At 38.8% G+C, this 12,391-nt stretch overlaps 1 protein-coding gene across 2 annotated transcripts in view; it reads left to right on the top strand.

Moving 5' to 3' along the window:
• The window catches only part of MIB1 (MIB E3 ubiquitin protein ligase 1), a 42,178-nt gene extending 32,413 nt beyond the window's left edge, over positions 1-9,765 (top strand). Inside the window, exons 16-22 of one of the 2 annotated variants that reach the window (XM_053396411.1) lie at positions 215-396; positions 2,838-3,030; positions 4,002-4,080; positions 4,558-4,671; positions 4,858-4,958; positions 6,160-6,185; positions 6,967-7,120. In XM_053396411.1, the coding sequence (XP_053252386.1) occupies positions 215-396; positions 2,838-3,030; positions 4,002-4,080; positions 4,558-4,671; positions 4,858-4,958; positions 6,160-6,185; positions 6,967-6,997 (726 nt within the window). In that variant the 3' untranslated portion in view covers positions 6,998-7,120. Of the gene's footprint in view, positions 1-214; positions 397-2,837; positions 3,031-4,001; positions 4,081-4,557; positions 4,672-4,857; positions 4,959-6,159; positions 6,186-6,966 lie in introns of both variants that reach the window. The other variant, XM_053396410.1, reaches the window with a different exon arrangement.
• The last annotated feature ends 2,626 nt before the right edge of the window (positions 9,766-12,391 follow it).

Here is a 12,391-nt window from a genome sequence, read left to right as displayed (position 1 = left end):
GGAACTCTGCACATGCAGTGTTTGATACTACCAGACGATACAGTCTTTTACTCTGTTCAAGGAACTTTGAAAAGAACTAACTGCATGACGTTACACTTCAGGGCTAGTATTTGCTCAGATCTATTAATGATACAGTTTTGTCTTGTTGGTTTTGTTTTCTCATAAAATATTATTTTTCAGGTACATCATTAGTTGCGAATTTACTTTCTTTCAGTTGATAATGGGACTGGGTACTCAGGGAGCAGAAAAGAAGAGTGCAGCATCTATTGCCTGCTTCCTGGCAGCTAACGGAGCTGACCTTGGTATTCGTAATAAGAAGGGTCAGTCGCCCCTTGACTTGTGTCCTGATCCTAGCCTCTGTAAAGCATTGGCTAAATGTCACAAAGAAAAAGTCAGGTTTGTATTGTAGCAGTGCAATAGGATTAACCCACATTTCCTTTCCAATTTTCTGTTTGCTATAGAACAGCTGATAAAGTACACACACACACACACACACACACACACACACATATGTTGTAACCTGTCCTGGGACGTTATGGGGTGAAGGGTGGGTAAGAAACCTTGTAAATAAATAAGTACGTTTATCCCAAGAGAAGCAAATAAAATTAAGGTAGATTTGCATTCTCACAATATTTATTTTCATGTGAGCTAAAATGAATAGTGGTGTTTTCATATAGGTTTCTTAATGTATACAATATTTGGTTTAGCTGACAAGCAAGGGTTTAAATCCAGCTCAGTTTGGTGGCAAAGACAGTCGGCCCTGGTGTTTTGCAGGCATTGACTGAGAGAGGGATTTCTCCTGTATACAGTCAATACTTGAAAAATTCAGGCTTCTTTCTCTGCTCCCGATCACTTGTTCAGAAGGGGAGAAAGAAGTCTTTGCTAGCCCTATGTCGAACACTTTGAGAAGCGCCAAGCATAGGGCTGACAGAGTGGGGAGAAAGGTTCCTTTTGCAAGCACTGACAATGAGAAGTTTCACTTGCTGGCAGTGCCTGCAAAATGCAGACTACTTTCTCCTTTCCCTTCCCAAAGTGCAACACATGGGGCGGCAATGCCCCTTGAGCTATGGTTCCCAAATGCTTGGGGTACACCATATGCAGGGGATTTGAATGGGCAGGCAGGACAACCATATGACATCGTAATGACATGTAATACACAGGTGAGTTATTCTGCCCACAAGTTGTCCTGCGGGATGGGGCCTGGAAAAAATCAGCCCCTGGAGCCAACATGTTTTCTCCACCCCATGGCTAGTGGAAGCCTTTTCTTCAATCATTTATTTTATTTTGCCATTGGCTTTTAATTAACATTTCACACAATGTTTTCATTTTTGAATTCACTGTCCACTGTGGCTATTCTGTGCATGCTGCCCTCAGCAACGTTTTGAAATTGGTCAAAACTTTGAGGTAGAAAATTACTTAATGCATGCTCCCTGTTCCAGATCATACAGGAGGTCAGGAATTTTGGAATATGAGCCATTATCAAAATCGGCTCTTCCATCCACATACACACTGTTGCATATATTCTCCCAGGGGCAGCACCTTGTGTGTCATGGGATATTGGTGTAGAAAGCCCCTGACCATGCAATGGATTTTTGAGCTGTCTAGGAAACTTGCCATTTGAAGGAATGAGGTAAAGGTTCCTGTGCCCAGTCTGAACTCTGTATGCAGCACTTTAGATCCCAGCTGTTGCCTCTTTATTCTTCAGTGGGCCTCACAGGTTTTTGAAATATTTAAATAATAATCCAAGGTTTTGCCAGGTTTCCAACATAAATTCGACTAAATGTCAGTCAAAAGTGCATATAGCCATGTTTTCCTGTTAAGGGAGGGGAACCTCAGAGAAGAAACTGTTCTGTAATATATTTATTAAGACCATTTGACAAGCCATAAAGGAAGGCTTTTGAGTCTGTTGGAATTCTTCATATGCTAGATATTAAAACAAGCTGGATGTTAAATCATCTTATTTGTTTGTCAGGTTTTTTTGCATAATATCTAGCCTGACTAAGTTTTGGTGAATTCAGCTTTGCATGCACACTTTGTGGCGTTTTAAGAAGTATTAATGAAGATATTATCCATTAATTCTTCTGTTATTTGTTTTCCATTTTTACTAAATGTCAGTGCCGCTCTAAGTGTTAAAACAGTCCAGGAGGAATGTAAAAAAATAAAAAATTAATATACTTACCAAGCTTAAGGTTTTTTGCCCTTGGCATGATTTTAAGCTATACAGAATAGCCACCTTTTTCTACCTAATTCTTTCTACCTTAATGGCAGGGCACATTGTTTACTATTCCCCTGAATTTCCAATGCAGATGAGTATTAATCTTGAAGCAAAAAAAAAAAGTATGATATAATGCAAAATGATTATATATACAGTCATACCTCAGGTTACAGATGCTTCAGGTTGCGCACCGCGCCAAACCCGGAAGTACCGGAACGGGTTACTTCCAGGTTTCGGCGCAGAAGCGCCAAATCATGACCCACGCGTGCGCAGACACGGTGCTGCACGTTGCGAATGTCCCTCCCGCACGGATCACGTTCACAACCAGAGCATCCACTGTATAGGGTGGAATTGAACACCCATCTTTTTCCAATCATTCAACCTGCAAAAGCATTGCAACTTGCCAGATGGAATGATGCCCCCTCTCCCCTCCCATGTACTCTCTTCTAGGGGTTCTCATCCCAAGCTAATTTTGGGGGATGCAGGAGGTGGAGAGGAGGGGAAAGCCCTGTTACGCATGTGGAAGTCATTGTACACAGCTTCCACTAACATGGCTGGTTAGGTGAACTATGCAGATTATGTTGAATATTTATATAATATCTCAATGAATATTTGTGTTTAGTGGTCAGGTTGGTTCCCGGAGCCCTTCTATGATCAGCAATGATTCAGAAACCTTAGAAGAATGCATGGTATGTTCTGATATGAAGAGAGATACTCTATTTGGTCCATGTGGGCATATTGCTACCTGTTCTCTCTGTTCACCAAGAGTCAAGAAATGCCTTATCTGCAAAGAACAAGTTCAATCCAGGACAAAGGTGTGTGCTTTTATTTCCAGCTCATTTTAGTATGACATACCTTAAAATATAAGTGTTTATGCGCCATTTTAAACTTCGAGCATTTTAAATGATGCTCTTAGAATCAAACAGCAGAAACACTTAAGCAAATGACAGTCTGGGTCATAGTCCTAAGCAGCAGACTGTTATATTCTTATGAATTACTTTTGACTGTTCTAAATCCTCTGCCAATTGTTTTCATTAGATGATCCCAAGTTCTGGTGATATGATTAAAAGAAAAGAAATCTCTCTCCACTTTCTGCATGCTTTGCAGAATTTTATAAACCTTTTCCAACTCTCACTGGTTGGCTTTTGAAGCTAAAGCCCGCCCCCAGCTTTTCACCTTCCTTTGTACAGAATGTGCTCCACCCAGATGACTATGTGGATCGACTTTCTCTGCACCTTTACTAGGTCTGCAGTTTTGGGAGACATCCTTTTGCATCTCTGCAGTTTCCTTTGGTTTTCACCACCCTGAAGAATTTGGTGTCTGCAGACTTGCCCACCTTGCTGCTCCTCTTTAACTCCAAATCATTTATGAAAAAATTAAAAACCACTGGTTGCTTAGGAGACCCTGCCTCACCTTACTCCACTGTGAGGACTGTCCATTTAGTCATTCTTTTTTTTAACCAGTTTCGAATCAGTTGCTAAGCTAACTCAGGAGTATTTGTGAGGGATTTGTGAAAAGCTTTTTTTAAAAAAAATACAAGCATATTGTGTCTATCAGATCATCCTTTCCTAAGTGCTGACACACTCAAAGAATGTTCAAATGTTGTGAGACTGGAGCCATTGTGTCTTCCTAGCAAGACGTGTTATTCTATATGCTTTATAGGGTTATATTTAATCATATTTTGAACTAATGTACCCAGAACAGACATTAAGCTGATTGAGCTACAACTGAGAAACTAAAAGCTTCTTTATGAAAAGTTGAAGAGCTATGTAATTTTTCTTTGTAGATTGAAGAATGTGTAGTATGTTCAGACAAAAAAGCAGCTGTGCTCTTTCAGCCGTGTGGACACATGTGTGCTTGTGAAAGTAAGTTCTTTTGTTGGCTAACAATTGTTCTGTGGAATAAGATGATTAAAGTCACTTACTGAAATAGATTGAGTTTATTCGAAGATGGATGTATTAAAATATAAAAGTCAGTTTCTGAGTTTGTCACACTTAAATGTATACGGGGTGTTCTGCCCACCCACTTACCAGAGAAGAGGAAAAGCTTAGTCCCAAATTAGTGTGAGATTTATCCCTTTGCTTATAAAAGTGAATAACTGATTGTAGATGCTGGTGGGAGGAGCATACCTTTTTGAAACTATATTGTGCTAGATGATAAACTGTCTCCAGTTCCTAACATGGATGAATCAATATTCACTGGTGAGGACTATGCAAAATGGGTGTGCTATGTGTTCTAGGCTCCCTACGATATTTTCTTGTTAATCTGTTCATTACGTTCCACTTTTACATTAAATAAGTAAAAAAAACCCTGCATCAATCTGAATAATTTCCCCCCTCCAGATTGTGCCAGCCTGATGAAAAAATGTGTACAGTGTCGGGCAGTGGTAGAGCGAAGAGTGCCTTTCATTATGTGTTGTGGTGGGAAAGGTACAGAAGACTCCACAGATGACATTGGTGAGTTTGTTTATTTTTCTTCTTTTAGCAGTGGTTTCAATTTGCAAACTCCTTCCTGATTCAGGAAATGGATTGCATTGGAACCATTGTTCTGATGCAATTAATGGGCTAGTAGTAATTTTTAAATTGGTTCAGCTCTTTTGTAAGTATTTCGTGTCACCATTGTCTTTTCTCTGCATTGTGTAGCAAGTGGAAACATTCCTGTTCTGCAGAAAGACAAGGACAATACCAATGTCAACGCTGATGTACAGAAATTGCAGCAGCAGTTGCAGGACATAAAGGAACAGGTAAAAGAAATAGATAACTTTTATGATCAATATCAAATGAAAGCTTTGGTTTTTTTTAAGGCATTATATGAAAGTTATCAATATAAAGGTTTATGTTATGAATATTATTATTGTTATTTTAATTTATTACCAATCCTTCATCTTAATGTCATGGGGCAAGTTACAATAATTAAAACAACAATTAAAGGAATATAGATAGTAGGCATACTGTGCACTGCAGTTATTGTCATCAACTCTAGAATATCTCCCTAAGCATCTTTTAGGTTCAGTAATAATTTTTTTTAAAAAAATGGAAAAAGATTCAGGACGTACTCTTTCTTCTATTTTTACATAAAATGTCCACAGACACAAACTGGATTTTTAAAAAATGATGCATGGACATATGTTGCAGAAAGGCAACTCATTTCATGTATGTTTAACAATTGGAATGTAGGACAAAAGCCACATCATTTGAAAGAATTACATTTCTTTTCTTCAGACTTTATGGCAGATTGAATATGGGTTTTAAACCTCTGCAAATAGTGAAACCCTGCCATGTAGAAGGGTTTTTTTTAAATAAAAAAATCCTTATTAGAAATGACATTTCTATTTGGACTTTATCGACCTTTATCTATTAGTCCACTGTTTTGTTACCCAGCCCTTATCCACAAAGCTGATGGTAAAAATAAATAACAGTGATAAAAGTAAGACAGTAATTCCAGGCAGTAGTGTTGAGTTCAGCTCCCTCTGAATCAGGGCAGCAATAAAGTGCCAGTAGGGTGCTACTGCTAAGACAATCACTGCAAAGGCACTCCCTCATCTATTCATGTCTTATTCTTTCTCCTCTCCTCTGCCCACTTTCTAGCACAAACACTGCAGAAATTATAAACAGCAATGGTTCTTACGTAAACTGCAGAGCAGATCATGGGGGTGCGTGGGGAGAGAAGAGGAAGGGGAAATCCCATTGCATGAGTGGAACTGTTTGTACAGTGCTGGATGTAATCCATAATCTCTTCTCCCCCGCCACCAGAGAACAGAACAAGAGCCAAAGAGAACAAATCCACAGGAAACTACTACTAGTCCTGCTTTCAAAAGCATTCCTAATTTTTATGCTTTTATTAAAAAGGAGGGGAGAAAGATGAATGCGCAGATAAAAAGCCAAAAGCCACCTTTAGTTTGTTCCCCTCCCCGCCCCCAAACTTATATTTAAACTTATTTTCAGGACAGCAGTGATCCTCCAACTGAGCAGTGAGTTTCCTGAATGGTCTATCCTTCCAAGGACAAATCAGCTAAGTCATCCAAACTAGACTCTGCCTTCCTTTCTGTCCTGTAGGCAGGACCAACAGTCTCCTTTCTGGCCTCCTTTGGTACAGACAGCACTTGGGCGTTCTAATAAAGTCATGGCCTCCGTTTTTATTTAATATCACATCAGACAGAGTTCTACAGACTCAAAGGGGTCATAATATCTAGAAATAGATGGAGATTTCATTTTTAGTTGCCATTAGAAATTCTGAAAGGGTTTGTGTGTTTCCAAAATTTCAGAAGTGTTTAACTGAGCTTCACAGTCTGTTTCTGTGTGACAGATTTATTTCATGTTTCACTATACCTTTTAATTGTATAAAATAGATGTCATTTACAAAGACAGTTATGTCCTTAGCAATGATGGTCATAATAATAAAAATATGAAGAATGTAGCACTGCTTCAAAACTTTGAATGTATTTAGCAAATGTGAAGTTGGCCTAAGCCCATATACAATACAAAATGATTCTGGTGTATCTTTCTGTGAGGAACGCTAAAGATGTATGTTAAGTGCTTGTGAGAATTTTTAATCGCTGAGTTAAATTTTAGCAACACTACTTTAAGTCAGGTGGTTGATGAGTATCCTTCAGAGTTTTTTATGCTATTTATTTCACCACCCTCACTTTCTGAAAATGGTATTTACATTAGGCGTAGTAAGCTAATAAGGTATAATACTGGGTTATTATTTGTCTCCAGACAGTTCTTTAGTTTCATTTTTGTCTCTTACAGACCATGTGTCCCGTGTGTTTGGACCGTCTAAAGAATATGATCTTTCTCTGTGGTCACGGAACATGTCAGCTTTGTGGCGATCGAATGAGTGAATGTCCTATTTGCCGAAAGGCTATTGAACGAAGAATCCTTTTGTATTAAAATATAAAGTGTCTTACAGTAGCTTGTCATATTATTACTACATTTTGCTCATTGAATCTTCATAAGCTTTAGTGGCAGCTAAAGTTTGTCCTGAAAACATTTCTAATGCTATGGAGTTGTTGCATTGTAAGTGCTTAGACTGACAATACAAATCAGTATTTGAGTGGTCAACCTCTCCTATCAAGAAAGCTAAACCAAGTTTAGGTTAATTAACAATGCAGTCTTTTTTATATCTTTTGCCTTTCTTTGTCTCCCCAACCCCTTTATGTTAAAGGGACAATTTCCTGTTGGTATTTTTATTTTATATGTATGAACCCTAATTTCACTGTTGATTTTTATACTGTCAGCTGCTTTCATGTATAAATATTTTTAATTCTCTAAATTGTATTTGTTTTAAATATGTTTTCATAGTAGTGTCAGTAATAAATTGCAAAAGCAAGCTAAGCCTCGGAGCTAGGTACAGGAATTTTTAAAAATCAGCACAATAAATGAATAGTGTTTCAGTATTACAAAATGCCTCTAAAATCTGAAAGCCTATAATTTTGTATGGTTTTCTTATTGTCCCACATTAGTTTAAAGGAGAATGAGGATTATTACAAAAGTTGCTGATTTTAAAGGGCTGCTTGTAGCCTCCATATACATAGCAGGGGTGCCTTCTAGAATTGGCCTCCTGAAAAGCCGCCTCCACAAATGGGGAAAACTCCCAATGTGATGGTGCTGAAGATAGTACAGGCTGTTGCTAGTAATAAAAGGAAAATGCACTGCATAATATAGCAAACCCTTCTTTCTGCCTGAGAGGCTTTCAGGATCTCGGCCATAATCCCTTTAACTGAGAGAACAGTTTTTAGAATGGTGACAGACATTATTATTTGTATACTTGCAAAGGAAAACCGTTCTATCTGTAGGCTAGAATTTAACATTTTAAGTCTAGTCATTGGACTTAAATGCCACCTTGCGAAAAGGGAATATACAGCAGAGAGTTTTAAGATAAATAGGAACAATAGCTTCTGTAATATGAATATTACTCATTTTGGTGCAGACTTCGCAGTATGCATGAACTTTTCTTTTGTGAAACTTCATTGGGACCATTCAGTTAATAACCAAGACAGTGCTTGATATGTGTGTGAGATTTCTATAAATTGGGGGGGGGGCTGTTTAGGGAGGACAAGGCAATGATGGATTAATATAAATGCTATCCAAGGATATGGAAAGGCATCTTGCTCTGAATGTTCTGCAGTAGGCTATAGTCTCCCAAAGATTAAATCACATATTTTAGATGGTGCATGATTGCAGAGAATAAGTTAATTTTTGGATTTATAATTAACAGATACACCATTTATTTGTGTTTAACTCCAATACAGACAAATTCTTATAAGCATGTCGTGAAACATTAGATTAGAAAGAAAATTGCCTTTAACAATTTGATTCCTGTTAAATTTACTCAAAAGGGAATTACTTGCAGGAATATACTATATTTGGTAAATATAATATGTGTCATATAATTTGGGTTGAGATTTTTATTTTATTTTATGCAGAAGTTTGCAAATTGCCTGGAACAAAGTTAATCATGTCTTAGGAATGGTTTGTGATGAAAGAAGGTACAGAAACATTGCATACATAAAAATATCCATGGTATATAGGATTGTGCTGCAATTCCTAAGCATAGCCATCAGGAAGTTCCATAAAAGCAAACGGGTCTTGGATCCCTTACATTTATCTTTCAAAAAAAAGATGCATATGATTGTGTATTAGAACAAAGTATAAATTTGTTAAATAAGTGTGAGCTGCTTGACTTCTTAGACAAGCTTGCTTACATTTATAAAATACTTGTTTCTGTTCTGATTTAGAAATTGCTGGCTATTTAATTGTATAGTTGCTGCAGTATTTCAAAAGTGAAATAGCTAGTTCCAAGAACAATTTGGATAACTATTTCCACAAACGGTCTTCTGAAACTGTGCATGCATATGCACGGAAAAAAGATCTTAGAGAGTTTATTAATAGTAACATAATTAATAAAATAATGTGGCACTTGAGCTAGATTTTTTTTCAGGAGTTTGCCATCAAAGAACTTTTCATTGATTTTGAACACCCAGTTTATATAAGGAACTAAAACAAACGAGGCATTTTATGCCGAAAAGTAAAGGAAGAATGTTGTATGTCATAGGTAGGGCAAATGTCAATGCTTTGGTGACAAAGGAGTTTCTGGTATACAATGGTGTAATTCTGTGTTCTATTATTTTAGCACAGCTGGAAAAGTTGAATGATAAAGTTATTAAATCATTTTGTATCCTCTGTCCCTTTTCTCCGTTCTACAAAACACGTTCATAGCATGACTAGTCTTATAAGCAGGTCAATTAAGTTATTCATTGTCTAAGAGAATGGACGCGAGGTGCTGCACTGACCTCAAATCTAGTAGAAGGAAGTAGGGCACTTGTATTAGCAAATCTTACTTTTTGTTGCTTTGATGCTATTTTATGTCATTCTGTTCACAATGTAGAGAACAAAATTATTTTAACGTCCCTTAGCCAACAGAAAACTACATTTGTTTAAACCTTTCTTAATTTATTTAATAAGTAGTTTGTTAAACCTTTATAGTATAGAAGACAGATGTTGAGACTTGAATTTATACTTTTATTAAACTGTAAATATAAACCTGAAGTGTATGACTGTGTCAAACTATATTCTAATCTGCACTATATTAGAAACAGTACTTGCAGTCCTGATCAGAGAACTACGCATAGGGCCCAACACCTATGGTAACCGGGTTCCTACGGATAGTGTTCCAGTAATTAGCTGCCTAAACTAGCCGTGTGCTCCCTTCTGGCTGTGCAGCCAGTGCCCTAACTCCAATGTTCTGCACTGTGCCTGTGCTATATAGCAGCTGGGGGTGAGGAGGGTTGCCAAGGGCCACCGGAAGTAGGTCACTACAGTGGTACCTCGGGTTAAGTACTTAATTCGTTCCGGAGGTCCGTTCTTAACCTGAAACTGTTCTTAACCTGAAGCACCACTTTAGCTAATGGGGCCTCCTGCTGCTGCCACACCGCCACTGCATGATTTCTGTTCTCATCCTGAAGCAAAGTTCTTAACCCGAGTTACTATTTCTGGGTTAGCGGATTCTGTAACCTGAAGCGTATGTAACCCGAGGTACTACTGTACTTCACAGCCAATAGGTGAAAAGAGCAGCTGTGCAATACAGCAGCAGGAAACTACCGTATTTTTTGCCCTATAAGATGCACCTAGTTTTTAGAGGTGGGAAACAAGAAACAAGAATGCAACGCAAAGCCTCTTGAGCGAATCGCTGCGCACCGATCCCTCTTGCTCTTCTGGCTTCAGTGATAGCTGCGCAGCCTGCATTCGCTCCATAAGAGGACACACATTTCCCCTTACTTTTTAGGAGGGGAAAAGTGTGTCTTATAGAGCAAAAAATACGGTACATTTCTCACATGGGCCCTAAAACTACCAAGTCAGCTGTAGTCATCCTGTTGCTTGAAGATAGGAAAATGTCATCACTGCCAACAGAATCTTTGACACACTCCTTCCTTGGAGTCAGTTTGGCTTCTAACCAGATGTAGAAGAATACCTAATACTCAAGGAATTACAATGCAACATCCATAAAAGCACAATAACACAAATACATATGTGCACTGGCTGCACTCTAGACATTTGGGTCTTCAATTATTGCATGTATGTTGGTCAGCAGTGGGATGGGGGTGGAGTCCTGGTTTTGTCCTAGTGCTCACTCAGAAACACCCTTCAAGTGAGGAGAGTGGTCCCTTCTTGAGTGGGCCCTAGGACAACAGCAGTGTTCTTAAGCTGCTTATATTGACTTAAGTGAGTACCAGCTAAATTAAGTACATATTTGAAATAACCTGCTGGAGGAGACACCTCTGAAGCACAACCTCTGAAAAAGAGTACAAATCTATTTTGCAATATTTTGTGAATATACCGTATTTGGGTTCAGCCAAGTAGCTACCTGACACACATGTTGCAATGGTGCATTTGTTGAAAATGCCTACACTTGTGGCCACTTGAGTAGACTTGAGTTGTGTCATTAGGAGGCACCAAATTCAGAGAACTGTAAACTCAACAAATGCAAGCACTGAGCAACCTAGCAAGAGAAGACCCAGACATTCTGCCCAACAAAAGTGAACGAAATGACCCAAGGATTCTGTTTTGCAGAAGGATTTAGTATGATGTATATAAACAATGTCCTATGAACATCTAGAGATGCATTCTAAGATGGGTTAATTGGAGATGGTCACAAAGTGGATAACATCAATTATTTCAGCTTGTGGAAAACTGAATTTATCTCTTGCAGAGTTCAGCAGAATGTGCTGGTTTCTCATGCCTCTGATCTTAAACTTTCTGTAGCATGGATTCCAAGTGTCTAGATGTGGGGATTCCAGAATCCAGAGGTTGGCAATCACACTTCAGTGGTCAAATTGTGAAACTACTAAGAATGAAAGGGTAGGGGAAAGCAGGCAAGAGGTCAAAACAGATTACAAAATAAACTCTAATGTGGCTCTAAAACTGGACTAATTCCAACTTACCAACTAACAGTATAGTATTTCTAGACTGTAAAACAGTATAGTATAGTATTTCTAGACTCAGTGTTACTATTGAGTACTGAGGGTGGTCAGTTTCTGGTGGTATGGAAGATGCAGTAGTGGGGCATACTGAATTTTTCAACTTTCAAATTCCAAAAATGAGTGCTCAAAAGTTGTAACATGTTTTGGGAATTCAAAAGTATTTTGGTTAGATTAAAATAATTCAGTTTTTGCTTGGTAAGTAAAATGGGTGTGATGATAACTTTTGTTGGCTTCAATATTTCTAGGTCAGTACATGTCCTCTTTCAAAGTGTCAAGGACTGGCAGGGCTCCAAAGAACGTGTGACTGAGGAAGGGGACCAGGGACCAGGGGAGTGACTCAGAAGAGGTAACCACTGATTTATGGGGTCTGGCTGCCCGCAAGGCAGGAGCCAGGAGAGAAGGGCAGGCTGAGACAGGAAGGCATGTCAGATGTGGAGGAAGAAGAGGAGGCTGTTCAGCTGACCTTCCCCTGTTCCTCTTGTCTCCTCGAACCAGGAGGATCTTGAGGTGGGAAGAAAAGTGGCGCCTTACATGCAGGAAAAGTCTCAGGTTGTGGGCATGCAACCCGACTGGGGAGGGTTTATAAGCCAGCAGCAGAGTAGGGTCTCCCTGTTGCTGCAACTGCTCCATAGGGCCCAGATCTGTGGACAGATGCCTGGAGACTAGAAGTGTGTGTGTGTCCAGAGCACTGTGGT

This window comes from Podarcis raffonei, chromosome 7 (assembly GCF_027172205.1).
Source record: "Podarcis raffonei isolate rPodRaf1 chromosome 7, rPodRaf1.pri, whole genome shotgun sequence".
Classification (NCBI taxonomy): domain Eukaryota; kingdom Metazoa; phylum Chordata; class Lepidosauria; order Squamata; family Lacertidae; genus Podarcis; species Podarcis raffonei.
This window is presented reverse-complemented; position numbering and strand designations above follow the sequence as displayed.